This window comes from Silurus meridionalis, chromosome 2 (genome assembly GCF_014805685.1).
Source record: "Silurus meridionalis isolate SWU-2019-XX chromosome 2, ASM1480568v1, whole genome shotgun sequence".
Taxonomy (NCBI): Eukaryota; Metazoa; Chordata; class Actinopteri; order Siluriformes; family Siluridae; genus Silurus; species Silurus meridionalis.
In genome coordinates, this window is record NC_060885.1 from 13,434,849 (window position 1) to 13,453,631 (window position 18,783).

The following is an 18,783-nucleotide window of genomic DNA, read 5'->3' on the forward strand; positions in this document are numbered from 1 at the left end:
CAACACATGAAACTGATCTATTACTATAACATAAAGAGGTTATCTCAGTACAATACAACATCAGGCTAGTCCAGATGCGTGTGTGCTGCAATTCATTGTCAAAAGAATGTGGTGTGCAATAAACACCAGTGGATGTTTTATATAAGAAAGTAAGCCTATACTGATTAATATACCCAAAATACCAGCCATAAAAGGAAGTTCTGAACTTTTTGTATTGTATAACCCAAGCACACAAAGTGCAAAAAAATAAATAAGATGAGCAGTGCTGCCTAAAGGGAGAGAGCAAAGACTAGGTTGTTTTGAATTGCATTATTCTGCTATAGGTGAAAGGGAGACGTGGTGCACAAGAGCCCAGGGCTGTATTTACATAGCAAAATAAGCAGAACTCAAGATGCACACCCATCACTGCAGAAGAACACATATCTGTGGCTATAACAAGAAGACACTTTGCACTCTGTGAGCCTTCTTCGAGGACTCCCAGACACAAACTAATAACAAGAGATCTTTACCACAATTTCCGGACTATAAAGCGCACCCATATATAAGCCACACCCACTGAATTTTACAAATATTTTTATTTTTAACATAAATAAGACGCACCTGTCTATAAGCCGCAATGTCTTCACTGAAACTAATGAACTTTACACAGGCTTTACCGACAGACACTAAATGCAATATGTTGCGCTTCTATTAGCAGCATAGCGGTATTTTGGGAATAGCATGCCTCTGCATTTACCGGTGTTACTGCATGTGTGCAAGACGAGGATTGTGTCCTTATTATTTTCTGATGCTCATTTCTAAGTTTCTTTGACTAACCCTTAACGCTGTTGCCAAGAAAAATAAAAAAGCACGAGTTTTGGAAACCTGCCTATGCTTATATGATTTCTTTTGCAACTGGAGTTAGTGAACTCTCCCTTAACCCAGACTCAACGCGCTACAACGGCTTGTATCTAAACAGTAGCCTACCAAGAAAGTCATTGTTCACTATCTTCCTCCTTCCTTTCACAACTATTTCTCTCGGGAGTTTATCTTTTGGCATCGTCGTGCGTTTAAAAATCACCCGGTGGACGTTTTTTCTCCCGATGCCGTGCAGCTCAGAACACAGGTGAGGTGCGTTCTTTCGTTTCCCTTCGGGAATTTCATTGGTCTAATGTTATGTCGCTCTGGCTTGAAGTTTGTGAAACCGGGAAAAACCCAGGAAAAAGTCATAAATTAGCCGCTTCATTGTTTAAGCCGCGGGGTTCAAAGCGTAGCGGTTTATAGTCCGGAAAATACGGTAATATAAGAATAAACCATAGAAACATTATAGAAAGAAGTGCTGGTTTTCACTGCAGCAAGTATGAATATGGATCAATCCAAAAATGACCCTAGAGTGGATTGCTCATGAATATCTGTAAGTGTTTTTGTAGAGATGACGACAAAAATAGCCAACAGTTGATCAGACGGGTTGGATCAAAAGTTTAATATTAGTTGATCGAATTTTCTGCATTGAAGAATACATGTGCAGACCCATAGCACCCTCTACTGAGCAGATCACAACGATGCATGAAATGTCCGAAATGATCAAAGCCATGCTGACCTCTCATCATTGCAACCCAACAACATCTGCTTTCATTATGATGGGAGGTTTGCAAGGGCACCTACACCTGACCATCCTAACAATGTAGGAACTTTGCCAGCAATGTTACCCCAAAAGTATGAATTTTTCTATGTAACAATGAAATATCAAGAAAAATTTATAAAGGGTAAGGAAAAATACCAATCTTAATATAACCCACTGCCTGCTGCTTGGTATGGTCATAAATGCTCTTTGAAGTTATAGGATATAATCTGCCAAATCAATGATGAAGTTATCCACCATACATTCAAAACTCCAGGTCTTTCTACACCATTTGCGATCAGAGCCATTAACGATAAGAGGGTAATGGAACAGAAAATCACCCAAACCTCTGCGGTTAGATCAGCAAAAACCTTTTGTCTTTTAAACACATCAAATCTCAACATTGCTTAGAAGAATTATAAACTTAGTTTTCAGATATTGTGCTATTTGTTGCACAGACACATGCTCCATGATTGTGTAATTCCCCAGTAAGGTGCAAAAAAACCCAAAAAACAAAAATCAGGCTATCATGTATAATCCTGCTTAGAACTTTGGAGGGAGTTTGATGAATGCATAAAAAAACAGGTTTATGATCTAACCAGTTTATGAACATATGAAAAAAGTGTCCCAGAATGTGATCCATAGAGGTGTGTGAACTTTTCTTTTTAAGAAAAAGCACCCCAGGATTTCCCTTTGAACAATTCTTTCTTCTGAACAACTTCTCTTTGCAGGTAGGCTCGTGTTGATAGGAAGTTCTTTTTTATCAACAGGGATTGAAAAAAACTGGGTAGGGCGAGTTGAAGGAAACCAAATACCTGTTCCAGTGTACAATCGGGTGTGGTGGAGGTTTAACCTCCAACAAGAAAACAATACTATAACCATTTTTACAAAGCTCAACACTGAAATAATCCAAAATGAACAAGGCGTACATGTTGCAATGACTCACTAAAATGAGGTCAATACGATTTAAAAATCTTAAGCAAGATTTGAAAATTGCTGTTCACAAATAGCCTTTATCAAATATAAATAGATTGTTGTTAGGCATACTGTATAAATCAGATGGAACAATTTGAAATATAGGATATTTACCTAAATCATTATGCAAATCCTTCATGTCTTAGGCACTCGTGGCCTGTAAAATTGATGGTGACCACTGAAACTCTCAGCTGTCCAGTACCATTTCATTAAAACATAAAAAAACACAAAAGCTTCATCATATACTTGAAACTTAATTTGAATGTACCAGTATTTTACTACTCTTGCTGGCATGCTTAATAGTCTTCTTCTGCTCCTTTTTTGCTATTTAAAAAAGAAAACCACTTCAATAATATCTAAATTCAGGCTGACTTGTTCTCATAGGTCACAGTTTTGTTACTGTTCACTTTATGTCTCTTACACACCAAAGTGTGTAATATACAACAGGTTTACTGGTGGAGCTATTTTGTATTTAGTGTATTTGTCTTGCACTGTCCTTTATTGTCTTGCACTGTCTTGTGTTGTCTTTGCACTGTTTGCACCAGGTTGCACACGATGCACTTTATGTGGTGAGGACACTTACTGGTCCTTAGCCCCGTGTTTTCTGTTTTCTGTGATTGTTGTATGTAGCACCAGGATTCAGGAGGAACGTTGTTTTAGACATCATCTAACAACATTTTGTAGAGTATTATAACAGTCTTATGATTTCAGCCATCGCAGCAATTTCAGAAATGTAATACAAGCATGTTATTACAAATGTGAATGTTTAATGTAAGCAGCATACAATGTGATTATTTTGACCTTTGCTAAAGTAGACTAACAAAACACTGAGTGCTTAGTATGTAATAAAAAAAAAAATTAAAAGGCAAGGACCATGTGTTTATTCAGAGAAATAAACAACCAAACCAACAGAAAATAATCAATATATCATATGAAAAGATTAGATATGAAACAATTCATAAAAAATAAAACAAAGCAACTGTATTATAAAATAAACTGAAAACTAAGTTGTAAAAAAATCCTTCATGTCTTAGGCACTTGTGGCCCGTAAATTTGATGGTGACCACTGAAACTCTCAGCTGCCCTACAATACTTTTCTAACTGCAAAATAGATGTTAGAATGAGTGGAGTATATAATCTTATAAAAGAGTACCATTTGGAGTACCATTCATTAAAACATAAAAAAAAAACACAGAACCTTCATCATAAATAAAGGCTCACATACATCCTTCTACAATGAAAAAGAAAAAAAGAAAAACATAATATATAAAACAGGTATTTAGGTGAAATTAGTGCATGGTGTTGGTATTAATGAACGTAACAGGAGCTTTGCCAAGCAATAATACAGTGAGGTGGTTATAAATATCGCTATGCAGAAATCTTGAATACATAGTTCATCATGGCTTTAGGCTTGTAGGCAATAAGATGTATTGCAAGTTTCCTCCATCAAAATATTATGGTTTCATATGAGCACCACAAGGTAAAAAAGGCAAGTATAAAAAAATTAAAAAAGTACAATTGTAATTAAATATCTCCGACTCTCCTTGCACTTTCATGTGTACAAACCAAATACTAGAAGTATTCGTTTATTCTGGAGCATAAAGCCTTAACAGGCAATCTCTCTTCCAAACGTTGCTCTTTTTGACTTGGACACCAATCCACTTTGCAAAACTAAAAAAAAAAAAAGCACGCACAAAAACACATACATTCTGACACGCAACTATACGCACAACAACTTCAAGTTCATTAGCTGAGCATCGAATGCAGAGTCCAGCATATTTAGGAGCCACATTGTGGGTTTTGCCCCAATTGGGGGTGGATTGTCCTGCGCCAACAGAGGTGAAAGATCAAATTTAAAGATCGTACCCCTTAAAGATTGTCTGAGGCTCCAGAAATAAAGAAGGAGATCTCAGGGTAGAAAAGAGGCAGAGCTGAAGATTAAAAGCATAAACAGGCGATTGAAATTGAATAGTCAAAAGCATGTGATATGAAGCCATGTTTAAGGCAGATAGAAGTCTCCAGGGTTGTCATACTCTCTTTTACACACACACACACACACACACACACACACACACACACACACACACACACACACACACACACAGACACATTGCCCTGATATCAACGCCCCTGTTTGTCATTAATGCACGCTTGCTCCCTGAAATGAGTGGGACCCAGTCTGAGCAAGTTTGTGATTGTTGCAGAGCAGAACTGGAAAGGCTTTGCTCCAAAACTTCAGGTGGAAGGAGGAGCAGATGTAGTCCTCACACTTTACTGTCCAATGGAATGTCTCCCAGAGCCTGGGTTAACTCACTGAAAGATGGGCGCTCTTTAAGACTGGGAGCCCAGCACTGAATCATCAGTTTGTAGACTTTAGAAGGACAGGTTTCAGGAGCAGAAAGCTTCAGTGTGCCGGCTTGCAGGCCTACAACAGATACACATACTTCACTTTCACACACAGACTCTGTAAGGACATGCACTGATAAGAGACACTGACAAAAGCTAAACACAAAAATAGATGTGAGCATGTTCTATATGCGTAACGCAACGTGCGCGGTTGCTATGCGTAATCATTTGTGTTCTCACCTTCGAGTACATCCTCATGACTCAGTGAGGAGTATGGCAGCTCACCATGGCTGAACACTTCCCACATCAGCACACCAAAAGCCCACACATCAGATTTGGTGGAAAAGTCATTTTCAAAGACTGACTCTGCAGGTAGCCAGCGCAAAGGGATCAAACTCTGCCTGTAGTGGTAATACTCACTGAGGAAGAGAATAAAACAGAGAGAAATGCAATCCAGTAATACAATAAATTATTGCTTGGTAGCATGTTAACAAAACAGTGATGCCAGTAAAGTTATATAAATATTAGGGATGCACCGAATATTCGGCCACCGGAAATTTTCGGCCGAAAATGGCCCAAAAGTGCATTTTCGGCCAAAAGACTTTGATCACCGAAAAAACACGGCCGAAACAGTTTGTTGTGATGACGCAAACGGAAACCGCGGCCCGCACGTGCATGTCTGAAACAACATGTCTGCGGTGTGGACGTATTTCAGTATATCTGAGAAAGACCCACGGATAGCGATTTGCAAAACATGTAATGCCGTAATTTCGTCTGCAAAGACTTTCTCCACGTCGGGTTTAATTTATCACCTGAAATCTAAACATCCCGATCGCTATGCTGAATATGAGAGAACGCGGCACAGAAAAGCAAAACCCCTCCGAGCACGCGCACTCCGTCTGTGGTGGACGTTTTTGAAAAGGCAGGAAGTTTTGCAGTGATATTGTTGTATTGTATCTTTAAGCAGTTGCACTTGTTCTGAATGCACTTTGTTTTTAAGAAAGAACATATTTAATTTTACAACCTTTCAGCAGGTCAGAGGGCCTGTACATTATTATTTAATGTACACATGAGTGCATTTAAGTTAAACATTTAAGTTTGAATTTTAATTTATTTTATCCTGTGCATTGTTGCAATGTGCTATAAATAAATATTTTCATAATTTGTAATTGATTTATGCTTTGAAACTTTAATATTAATTTATGCAATTGAAATGCCTTGATTTTAGTAAGGTTAGTACACAGTCATAGCCATAAATGCAATGGTAATAATAATTGGCATAATTTCTTTCGGTGTTTCAGTTTTCGGCCTTGCTTTCCTCTTTTTCGGTTTCGGGCAAGAATTTTCATTTCGGTGCATCCCTAATAAATATATATAAAGTTAGTATGATAGTAGGTTGGGCCTTGATGTGGGATGAGAGGCTTGGGGTACAGTTAATGACATCTTAAAAGAGCTCAATGGGTCTGGGGTCCTAACTCTTTGCAGGTCTTAGACAGTTGTGTGTTTTTGTGGCAAAAGTTTGAGAAAGAAAAACACATATTGGTGTAATGTTAAATGTTCACACATTTTTGCACATTGTGAAAAACGGGAGTGCAGGAGGGATCAAATTAGGAACCTGGTACAGTATGATCAATGAAAAATAGGATTTCATCATAGCCCTATTTTAAACACATTTAATACAGGGTCACTCCAACCTGTCAGAATGTTCTATGTTAAGCCGCATTTTCAGACTCTCTCTAACCTGACAATATTCCCGAACGACTGCTTTGTAATATTTTAATGTGGACATTGAATGAGAATGAAAAGCGAAGTAATTATGTGCATCATTCTGAATGTGGTGGTATAGACCTGTTGTAGACATCCTTGCTCAGGCCAAGTGCAGAAATCTTGACTTGTCTCTCTCCACTAATTAGGCAGTTCCGGGCTGCCAGGTCCTTATGGACAAAACGATGGTTGGACAAATGCTCCATCCCAGCAGCCACCTGGGCACAGAAGGATACCTAAAAAAGGACAGGGTAAAACAGGATGGGCAGAGAGCAGGTAAGAGAGAGGTAGAACTGAAGCATTAAAAAAGATTTGTGATTTATTTTCAAAATAGCAGTGTGTCTTCTGGATGCAAAAAAATGACAAGTTCGATGATTTACTTTGGTTTTGGTACTGATAGGTTGCGGTTTGAGTTTCTCATCTTTGCTTTTCGAAATCCTCAAGAACTGTTTGAGATCACCCTAAGAAAGAAACGAGATATGCATTATATAATTAGAATATATTCATGTCATTCTCTAGAACCTTTTATATAACTTGTATAACAGTGAACAGTATGTGGATATGATATTCACAAAACAATAAATAAGCGTTAATGCCAGTTCTAAATATGATCAGATCTGGCCACCCACCTTTGGAGCTGGACACGCTTGTGCTAAGTTTGGATGCCAACAGAGTGCAATTATCCAACAGAAACACAGTAAAAAAGCTTTTGAAACTGTTCATGGTGAATAATTCTTGACTTAATGTGACAGATAAGTGAGACCGGAAAAATTGCAATTACAAACCAAAACATTTTTTTACGTTATATATATATATATATATATATATATATATATATATATATATATATATATATATATATAATTATTTTTTCCGATCTATCTATCTATCATCCATCCATCCATCCATCCATTTATCCATCTATCTATGTTACACACGTAGGGTCATGCAATTAAAATAGCTAGGTTTTATTTACCAGGTCTATATACTCCAGGATCATGTAATGAGGTTCTGTGTCATTGCAGAGGCCGAGCAGGCGCACAATGCTGCTGTGATTCATTTTTCCAAACATGTCGACCTGCCGCCTGAACTCAGACTGCGACAGCTCGTCTCTGCTCAGCAGACTCTTCACCAGAACCACAGTCTGTTCTTCACCTTCCTCAATCCCCTGTGCTTTGGCTAAGAACACCTCACCAAACTCCCCTTCGCCTGCACACATAATAATACACACAGACACAGACACACATAAGCAATCTATAAACATTTAAATGATTTGGATAAGTACAGCATTTATACAGAAGATTATTAAGATTATTGTGGAACACTCTAATCCTTGCATCTTATTCTGTTTCAAAGACTTTGGCAACAATAATGCAAGAGATTTGTAGATCTGTGTGCTATTAACAATCTGGTCAACAGTGGCAATGTGTTCCCACAGCAGAATATACCGTACATTTTAGAGTTCACCAAACAACGTAACTGAGAACCAAACAAACCACATCAATGTAATTCAAATAAAAATATTCTGAAGAACCATGCAGTGTATGTAAGTTACACAGGGAGCAGAACATTTTACTTGATCCTCATTTGAGTGTGACTTAAACTGGATCAAAAAGAAGTGTATTAGAAGACCAACACAATGCCAGAAATACAACACAGGACTTCCAAATGATGCACAGAAGCTGGAAGAACCCTGCACAAGAAGAAAGGAGAAGAGACCACCGACAGCAAATAATGAAGTACTAGGCCCAAAAAACCCACACAACATGAAGCAAAAACATTAAACAACAAATATCAGAGAAAGGAAATGAAGTGTATGCAGATGTGAATTAAGCAGGATGAAAATATATCAGAGCTGACAAGCACAGGTAAATCCATTTAATTTAGATCCATTTAAAGACAGCCCCTGCACAAAAGATCCCCACATTGTGCATAATTAAAAAGTCAGTGTAGGGGAACTACGCTCAATAAAGTACATCCGTTTTGTTGACTACAAAAGACACGTGACAGTGAAGACATGACAAGTCTTCTCATGTGTAACAGTATAACAGCCAAAATTGTCAACATTATCAACCAGCCATCATCGAGGTTTAAAGCTGTCACACATACTGTATCTAGGCAGCATCATTGACAAGCAGGAAGGCAGGAATGCTGAAGCAAGAATCAGTGTTGTTGCAGGTTTCTCTTTGCCCTGAGCAATCTCATCAGCTGTGAACTGTCCTACCCGATATCGTTTATCAATAAGACACCACGGGTGAGTTATCAACGCGGGCATTTCCAAAGGGCACATAAAGGACAAATAACAGACGGTTGTGAGAATCCTTTAGAACCTCTAAATAAGGAGTAGGACACTGTCTGGCCTTGTGTCTCTCATGGGCAGTCACAAAAAAGGACTCCAAAAGATCAGAACTAAACCGTTTAGGACAGTGTGTGTGACACTTTGAATGTGTGTCGGTGAGAGACTTTACCTAATGTAGTGATGATCTGTAAGTCTGCCCTGGGAAAGTGGAACTTGTCTGTGTTGCTTTGGCATTTTTCAGCTCTAGACACTGTCTCTAGATTAGTAAGAGCCACTTCTTCCTGGATCTCTGCTGTAGTTTGGCCATTGTGCTGCATAGCTCCTCCTAGTAAGTATGACACAGAGAAGTATTATTTTTACACAGAGCCCTGTGGATCTCAAAAAAGTTAGAAATAATTGTTGTACATCAATAGTAAATGTAAATAAATATTATTGTACTTATCAGCATAAACGTCAGCAGGCAATTTCAGTAATTCTGTCAATCTTTTTTTAAAGAATCAGATAAGCGATGAGTGCAAAGACTGGTTGAAATTTAACAAAAAACATAATGGGTGTTTTCAATTCACCTGTTCATAAAGGGTTAAATGTTGATTTTTGTCCAGTGATCTTTTTTTGTGGAACCTCATAACATGATTTGTTAGAAAGAAAGACAAAGGAATTTACTTGTCACATATTCGTTACAGCGTAGTGAAATTCTTTTTTCATATATCCGTGCTTGTTATGAAGTTGGGGTCAGAGCGCAGGGTTATCTATGATACAGCACCCCTGAAACAGAGGAGGTTAGGGGCCTTGCTCAAGGGCCCAACAGTAGCAGATTGGCAATGCTGGGGCTTGAATTTCCACCTTCTATGCAGTAACCCTAAACTGTTGAGCCACGGCTTCCTTATGCAGAATATGTAAGTCATCAAAACATACTGACTTGAATATCTTTTACTTGACTATCTTGCTGTTTTCTTTCTCAGCGATTAGTACCTGACCTGTACTTTATCTCACTACACATCTTCTCTTCTACAGCGTTACATGATCATTTAAAAGCAAAAAAGGCAAAAGGGTCGATATAATGCAAAGGTTAGCCGGATTCAATCTGTAGAAAATATAGTGATACATTTTACATAGTTATGCACAATGCAGATGCCAGGACGTCGTAAACCTGATAAACAGTGTTGGGGGTAACGCGTTACGAGTAACATGCATTAGGTAATAATATTACTTTTCTGGAGTAACGAGTAAAGTAGTGCGTTACTTTATACATTTACACATTAATATCTGAGTTACTTTTTAAAAAGTAATGCAAATTATTTTTCAGTTAAATTATTTTGCATAAAAAAATCAATGCTGAATTAAAATGAACGTAGCCGCGGGAACAAAAGCTGGTCAGAAGCAGAGATGGCAAACCAGAGAATTACATTACTGTGATGGAAGTATTCTCATTATTTTGAAATAGTCGAGGAAAAGGAGAAAGGAATAATGGTTAAGTGTAGATTATGTGTTGGGGAAAAGCTCTTGTCAACTGCAAAAAATACCACTTCAAAAAAAAAAAAAAAACATCTGCATGCAAAGCACAGCACTACAAATGTGTGTGTGTGTGTGTGTGTGTGTGTGTGTGTGTGTGTAATGTTGAATATATGCAACATTATGCAATGTTGCATATATGGAAATGGAGACAGAAATATAGAAAACTTTTGCTGACTTTCCACCACTGCAGCTCTATTGTATTATTTCCATGGTAGATAAACTGCCACGGTCACTGATAATAGCGCGAACTTTGTAAAAGCGCTCAGAATGTTTCAAGCTGATGATGACGCAAAGAATGATGTAGACGAGGACGAGGTCATATTTACGGAATTGCATGATGTTTTACGTGATGACAGCGAAAGGTATGTTCTCCCTCCACATCACCAGTGTGCAGCCCACACCCTTAACCTTATATACACGAACGATAGTTACATTTCTGATGGCGAAGGCAGATTGCAAAGCAGTGTACAGAAGTGCGACTGGAAAGTGTTCAGCCTTGTGGTCAAAATTTAGTCGATCATCTTATTGTTCTCTAAGAAGTTATTAAACATTTTAAATGTTTAAGAAATGTCTTTTGCCCTAATATAACTTATTTCTTAATGGCAAATATCTATATTACACCTGTTACACCTGTAAGGCCTGAAAGAGATACAAGTAACGCAAAAGTAATATAACGCATTACTTTCCATAAAAAGTAACTAAGTAAAATAATTAGTTACTTTTTTGGGGAGTAACTCAATATTGTAATGCGTTACTTTTAAAAGTAACGTTGCCCACAAGTGCTAAATAAATATATTATGTGCGCTCTCATTTATAACCACAAGATGGCAGCATTTCTTGCTTTTAATTGTTCTACAGCAATTCACGAAACTTAATTATCCTATCATACTTCTTTTCCTCACTTAGGCTTCTGCCTTTCAGAAGAATAAAAGTCACTTGTGTTACATTAGACTAAAATATCTGCAGCTCCAAATACAAGGTTGGATGGACAACTACATCATGTAAATAAGAGTAATGTCTCTATCAAACGCATTCACGTTCACACTCACCATTAAGACACTCCATCTCCGGCTCTTCCCCATCCAGTCCCTTCTGCAGTCTTTTAGCATTGCGTCTCTTCTTGCAGTAAAACATGAGGCCGAGCACGGCGATGATGTAGGCAACAGCTGCCCCCACAGACAGACCGATGGTTTGAATCATCTTATATGGCGTTTTCCCCTCGTCACTGTCGCGATTATTGTTTGGCTTCTCTAAAGTGAGAGCAGAAGAAAGAGTTTTATTGTTTAATAAGCAGATGCTCTATAAATGTAAAGCATACAGGGCAACAACGCATTTCTGTTTTCCTGTTTTCTTGCCACAAAATATGTCCAATAACACAAATTGAAAATATAAAAAGATTAGTGTTGTTGGTAGGAGTTAGGGTAATTTTCGATGAACACCTACAGACACATTGAGCATCTGCACAATATTGAATGAGGGTGTGATTAAGTTAAAATCCTCTGACAATAAGTAAAACACAAAAACTCACTGTGTGTGGGTGTGTGAATATATTGTAATTCATTATGCATTGTAAAAACTACTGTTTTCAGTTTAAGGATTTCACTGATCAGTAATATTCTTTTTATTTGCTTCTTATTTCTAACATACAAGACTTTAGGGTTTAATACAACAGCAATGTTTAATTCGGAAATCTGATTGGTGAGAAGGGTCCATTCAAAGGAATTTGCACAGTGTATGCTTTGCATTCTTTTCTGAAAGCTGTAAAAACGATATAATTGTTGAGCTTTATGGTGTAAGGAGACATTTGTTTAGCATTTAGAAGAAGTTTTCATTGTCAGCTCCTGTAACATTTACAGTTTTCTGCCATAAGAACATCTTTAGGACAAACAACTTTGTCTGGAAGAGACAGCAAACAGACAGAGCTGTGTGGGGAACAATTACTTCTACAACAGTATTAACTACGAATTCTTACAAATATTACATCTCATTAGTAAATAAATAAAAAGCAGAAAAATTGCTTTGTCCTGAGAAGAATAAAATACTTCAGGACATGCTGGTTGAGATGGTACCCTGTCACACTAGAGCATGCTGCTGTTGATTATTTTTCTGTAAAAGTTCATACCATAAGGTATAATATCTTGCACACCATTAAACTTTGGTAACTGTTTCCTTTTGATTCTGTCTACATTATGAGAATAATGCACATGTAACATTGTTAGAGAGAAGGCTGTAAGTCTTGTATTATTTGCACTGTAAACCACTTTTAGACATTAACAGGATCCAGCTAAATTGTATTGACAGCCACTGTGCATGTGTGTGTTTTTACCTACGACGTAGAGCTGTACAACTCGATGTCTGATGCCACAGCTGTTGCCAGCTATACAAGTGTACTTTCCCGTGTCAGCAGTAGTGACGTCGCTGATGATCAAAGAACCATTGGGCATCTCTTTAAATCTGAAAAAGCAAAAGACAGCAAATAAGAAGAATAAATAAAGTAATAATGTACTAAAGGCGATTTCATTCTGTTTGAACAAACGACTATCAAGCTGTCACAGATCACGAAAGTACACAACCAATATTTCACTTAGTAGTGGCCCACAAAGTGCACCCAAATAAATAAATAATACAAAGATAGACCTGCTGGTGCTGGTAGACAGCGCTTTGTCTTTGACCATCCACTGAATGTAAGGCTGGGGCTCTCCAGTAGCCTGGCAGTGCAGTGCTGCCGTGTGACCCTGATACACTGTAGTGAACTCCGGTTCCACCTTAAACTCTGTATACACTGAAAAGCAACGACACAATATGAAAAAAGCATTTAGCATACACCCTTCCCCAGAACACCTTACAATTATCTTTTTATACAACTGAGTAGCTGAAGCTCAAGAGGATTTCTACTCTAAACTCATGACCCTCCAATCAAAAGTCAAACAACTAACCTATATTTTCAGCTTGGCTTTTTAAAACCATGAGCTACTGCAGGTGTGCTCCAATATAACTGTCCTGTTTAGCTAATTTAACCATATCAGAATAAACTAAATAAGTATTTTACTTTCTTGTGGTTATACAGGTGTATAAAAGTGTGCGCAGAACATAACATCACACCAGCTCACGACAATGACGTCCACTCCAACAGAGGCTCAAAAAATAAATATAAAAATGTCAAATTGCACAGCTGCACTTTATTAGGTTACCTAAAAATGAAGTCTGAATTTGCCTCTACAAATATTGTTTTACAGTAAATTGTATTTTGTTCTATTTTTGTGCAATATTCTGTTTTATGATTTGTAAATAAAATGGTCCTTTATTCTATTTTTATTCTTCGTTCTTTTTTACGCTTTTAGTTTTTTTGTCACTGTCACAAAAACATAAATTTGACTTTGAGAGATGTAATACACTTGATCATTAACTACTTACATTATTACTAATTGATCAAGCCCCACTCATTTGCCCTACTGCTTTTACACATTTGTGTGGGAATTTGCATTCCCTGCAAAGTTTCCCTCTATCTTGGTTTCTCAGAAAAAACTAAATGAACACCAATTGTGCATTTTATCTACAAAACAGGCAACACAGACTAAATATTAGAGCTACAGTATCTACATTAGCAGTTAATCTTATTAAATGTGTTTCATTAAGACATTAAGGCGAATCCTATTTAGTTTAATAAAAATGTTAGCAACTGCTGAGGTCGGAAAAAAAAACTATCAGACAGATTTGCAAAAGAATTCTAAACAAACTGCAGAAGACATGGAAAAGTCTTTAGAGGTAAGTGTAAAAAAAGTATGCATTACATCACATTCATAAATATTATAATGACTGTTTTCATATTAAGGTTTTAATAAAATGTTTGACCATCTTGTTTTTTTACTTTGTTAATAGAAGAAACATCTGTAAAAACAATGTTTTGTTATTCAAGAATGAGTTAAGAAAACATTTCAATTATTCTCACCTCCTACAGTAAGTGAGACATGGGCTCTGATCTCTCCCTGTGGATGGTTACTGGCTATACAGGAGTAGTTCCCCGCATCATTCCGTGTCACTTTCTCAAACTGAAGAGTGCCATTGAATTGCTTTATATGAGCAGGGACAGAACTTCCATCTACAGAAAAGAGACAGAGTAGGTGAGAGAATTCAACATAAAATCTTTTATAAACCAATAAAACTATTAAACATTTTTATAAACTCAAACCTATTGCCTAATTTCACTCTGTAAACCAAAGCAATGTCTCTCACCTGCTTTGGTCCAGAGTATAGTAGGAGTCTGTCTGCCTGTAGCGGAGCACTGAACACTGGCCTCTTTATCCAGCTGCAGACACTGTGGAGACTGGGGAGCAGGGGTGAACTTCAGCTTCTCTGGAACATGCACACAGGACATCACACACTGTACATGAGCAACAACAAGGTCCATTTCACAGAAATGTAAGAAAACAAACAAACAGTTTTTTGCGGTAAATTAGGCAGAGAATAGGTTATTTTGATTTCTCTTATTTCTCTTCCTTTTGACTATCTTGTGTGTCTGACAACCGGGAAACTGAAGGTTTTCCTTAACCAAACTTCTTGAACTGTTCCAGTTTTGTATGTATTTTGACAAGAAGCAAAATTATAGTTTTTACTCTTCTCAAAAGAAAGACAAGGGGAATTACATAAAAACATTTCATTCTAACTGTGTTTACATTACTCATATCAAGTATCTGATTGGAAGCTGAACTGAGAAGATTATGAATATAGTTTGAATATGGCGACACACTTATTCAATCCACTTGATCAAAGCCTTTAAAACTCTATGCAGACTATTTTTAAAACCATGTTTGCTAGACTGGCCCCCTAGCAGCCTAAAAGTAAAGCAAAAACTAACCATGAGCTTCCTATTTTGTTGATCACTTTTAGTCCCCATCTGATTTGTACTCACCATTTGCTGTTTTAATCTCTCTCTCTCTCTCTCTCTCTCTCTATCTATCTATCTATCTATATCTATATATATATATATATATATATATATATATATATATATATATTTATTTACTTACATTTGCGGGCAGTCAGGGCATCTTTGCTGGCCTAAACACTATCAGAAGCACTGACGTACATTTACCATTTACAACCAAAATTCTAATATTTGTTCCATGAAATTGTATTAATTTATTCCCAACAGTTTATTCTCTTAATTTGGTAGCATTTCTCTTGGCTGCACTGCTTCCAGTACGTGTATGTGGATGTTACATTTTTTGTCCAATCAGATTTTAGCCTCTATGTGCTGCCATGTCAATCTAATCTGCCCAGGGCTTGCAAAAGATCCAATCAGATTTCAGATTCGCCTCACAGGGCCAGCTAGATGAATAGCGTCAGCATTTTTCCATCCTCTGATTGGTTTGTCATGGGGAAACTGTTACAGTCAATTTCGACTGGCAAAACACGTGTGTAGCATGCTGCACACATTAATACATCTGAGTTAGACTTTTTTTTGCCTACAGAGAAAGAAAAATTGATAGTGGTGGTATTAAGAGGTGGATTAAGTTGGGTAAGTCCCCACTGAAGGCCCAGGTACCAAATGCATGGCCCACCACTGAGATATATATATACATTATATATATATATATATATATATATATATATATATATATATATATATATATATATATGAGCTGGACCGCAGAGTGAAGGCAAAAGGGCCAACAAGTGCTAAGCATCTCTGGGAACTCCTTCAAGACTTTTGAAAGACCATTTCAGGTGACTACCTCTTGAAGCTCATCAAGAGAATGCCAACAGTGTGCAAAGCAGTAATCAAAGCAAAAGGTGGCTACTTTAAAGAAACCTATAATATGACATTTTTCAGTTGTTTCACACTTTTTTGTTATGTATATAATTCCATATATAATTCCACATGTGTTAATTCATAGTTTTGATGCTTTCAGTGTGAATCTACAATTTTCATAGTCATGAAAATAAAGAAAACTCTTTGAATGAGAAGGTGTGTCCAAACTTTTGGTCTGTACTGTATATATATATATATATATATATATATATATATATATATATATATATATATATATATATATATATATATATATAAATTAACGGTCTCGACTTTTTATGTTAGGTTTATTTTAACAGAGAAAGACAAAATATCAACAAAAAGAAACAGAAAAAAGCATTAAAGGTTAGAAATTAATGTGTATTTGTTAGAGTAAATATTTAATCCTCAAGCAAAACTTGACTTGGTACTTGGTGGAGACCCTTATTGGCAAGCACAGAGGTCAGAAGTTTCTTTTAGTTGGTCAACAGGTTCTCGCACATCTCAGGAGTTTGGTTCACTCCTCTACTAAATTCTAAAGGTTTTGAGGTTTTTGCTTGACAATTCAAATATATACAGTATATATATGCACACCGCATTTGTCAATCAATCAATAAAATATTTAGATAATAATATAAAAATACTCTGTCAATCAATTACAATACTTAATCATGATTAATTGCATGATTGTCATGAGTTAACTCGTGACTAAACGCAACTTAATCACACATTTTTATCTGTTCTACATGTACCATATATGTCAACTTTTCACGTTTTTAATACTCTAATTAACATGGGCATGAACAAATATTAATGCTTTTTGCAAATGTATGTTTAATATTAGTGAAACCAAACTCAACATAGAGCATGAAGACAAAATATTCTTGTTAATGTTTTAAAGCAATTATGGTGTTTTAGATCATCAAGACACCAAACAAAACCTTTGCTGTTTCCACACGGACGATTTTATTTGCTGGCTGTGTGCACCATGGTGGCTTTTTGTGCTTGATTTGAGACTTGGCGCATCTGTATAACAAATATTTTGTTATCATTAAGTTATTTTATATATATCTGAATAAAGAAAGGATGTCGTGAATAAATGTGTGATGCATTAAACTTTTTTTTGGCTTCTCCCATTAGGGGTCGCCACAGCAGATCATCCGTATTCATGATCCGCATGTTTGATTTGGCACGTTTTCACACTGGATGCCCCTCCTAACGCAACCCTCCCAATTGATCCGGGCTTGGGACCAGCACTAAGAGTGCACTGGCTTGCGCAACCCTAATGGCTGGGGTTGGTTCCCTGACCTGAGATCGAACCCGGGCCGCATCGGTGAGAGCGCCGCATCCTAACCACTAGACCACCAGGAAACCATAAATGTGTGTTGCATTGGAGGTTTTAATTTTGCCTCTTTTTATTAATTTATTTATATTTGTAATAAAAGTCGTCAAATAATTATAGTTAATAAAATTAGTGCCGTTATAATGAATTTGCGTTAACACTTTACATTTTGACAGTCGTGGTATATATATTATTGTAATATGTGAGTAATACATATTATTTATTAATTACTCGCATGCTCCCACTATTTAGGAAATGAAACTCAAACACAGCCACACCAGAAAGAGAGATCTGCCTCAACAAATATGAGACAACAAACTAGGTGAGACCTCTATCCAGGCTGTGTGATGGAGATGGAGGAAACTACCACATGTAATGGGTTTATCAGACATATCTGTGGCCGCAGAGTGCCACCATCTCAACACTAGAGAAGATAAACTGTACAGAAAGACTGTTGACTTTGGAGGAGATAAGATACACACAGCTACACATATACACACCTAGAACGTAGACCTTGGCCTGCCCCCTTAGGGTACCACCCGCAGTCTTGCAAATGCATTGATAGACCAGTCCGTCATATACCTCCACGTTGTTTATCCTCAAAGTCCCATTTGGAAAAAGTTTAAACTGAGAATTCTGCAGATAAACACAAAATGATGATTAGTAAAACAATTATTCAATTTATCTTTAGCAACCTGAAAAAGGGTGGCTTAGTGTTTAAGATGTTTTACTTCTGATTAGTCACACCCAGAACCACCAAGCTACCGCTGCTGGGGCCTTGAGGAAAATCCTCAACTGCACAGTTATATTACAAAGATAATTGTGAAATGCTCTGGATTAGAGTCTATGCCAATTGCAATGGATGTAAATGTCTGCAATAACCTCTTTATCCTGGGCTGCATTGTGGCCATATCCCAGAAAAACAAGATTATTTCATCATGCCCAAACATTTACACACTCATTCCCACTAAGGGACAATTTAACAGTTAATCCATCTGCTGACAAGTTTTTGGGAGATGTGAGAAAACTGGAAAACCCAGAGGAAACCTAAATTATTATTGTTGTTATTTAAAACAAATTTACTATCAAATGCATACATGTTTAAATCCGAAGGCCACATCTATGCTTTCTAATAATGTTATACGTTTGTT

General features: G+C 37.0%; 1 protein-coding gene across 1 annotated transcript in view; it reads right to left on the reverse strand.

Annotated features, from left to right (window-relative positions):
• Window positions 1–3,322: 3,322 nt before the first annotated feature.
• The window catches only part of ptk7b (protein tyrosine kinase 7b), a 100,221-nt gene continuing 84,760 nt past the window's right edge, over window positions 3,323–18,783 (reverse strand). The window contains exons 9-20 of the mRNA XM_046877261.1: window positions 18,133–18,268; window positions 14,733–14,852; window positions 14,449–14,598; window positions 13,137–13,281; window positions 12,826–12,953; window positions 11,549–11,749; window positions 9,154–9,309; window positions 7,662–7,894; window positions 7,066–7,146; window positions 6,770–6,921; window positions 5,162–5,340; window positions 3,323–5,000 (exon numbers count right to left, since the gene is read on the reverse strand). Of these exons, the coding sequence (XP_046733217.1) occupies window positions 4,840–5,000; window positions 5,162–5,340; window positions 6,770–6,921; window positions 7,066–7,146; window positions 7,662–7,894; window positions 9,154–9,309; window positions 11,549–11,749; window positions 12,826–12,953; window positions 13,137–13,281; window positions 14,449–14,598; window positions 14,733–14,852; window positions 18,133–18,268 (1,842 nt within the window). The 3' untranslated portion in view covers window positions 3,323–4,839. The remainder of the gene's footprint in view (window positions 5,001–5,161; window positions 5,341–6,769; window positions 6,922–7,065; window positions 7,147–7,661; window positions 7,895–9,153; window positions 9,310–11,548; window positions 11,750–12,825; window positions 12,954–13,136; window positions 13,282–14,448; window positions 14,599–14,732; window positions 14,853–18,132; window positions 18,269–18,783) is intronic.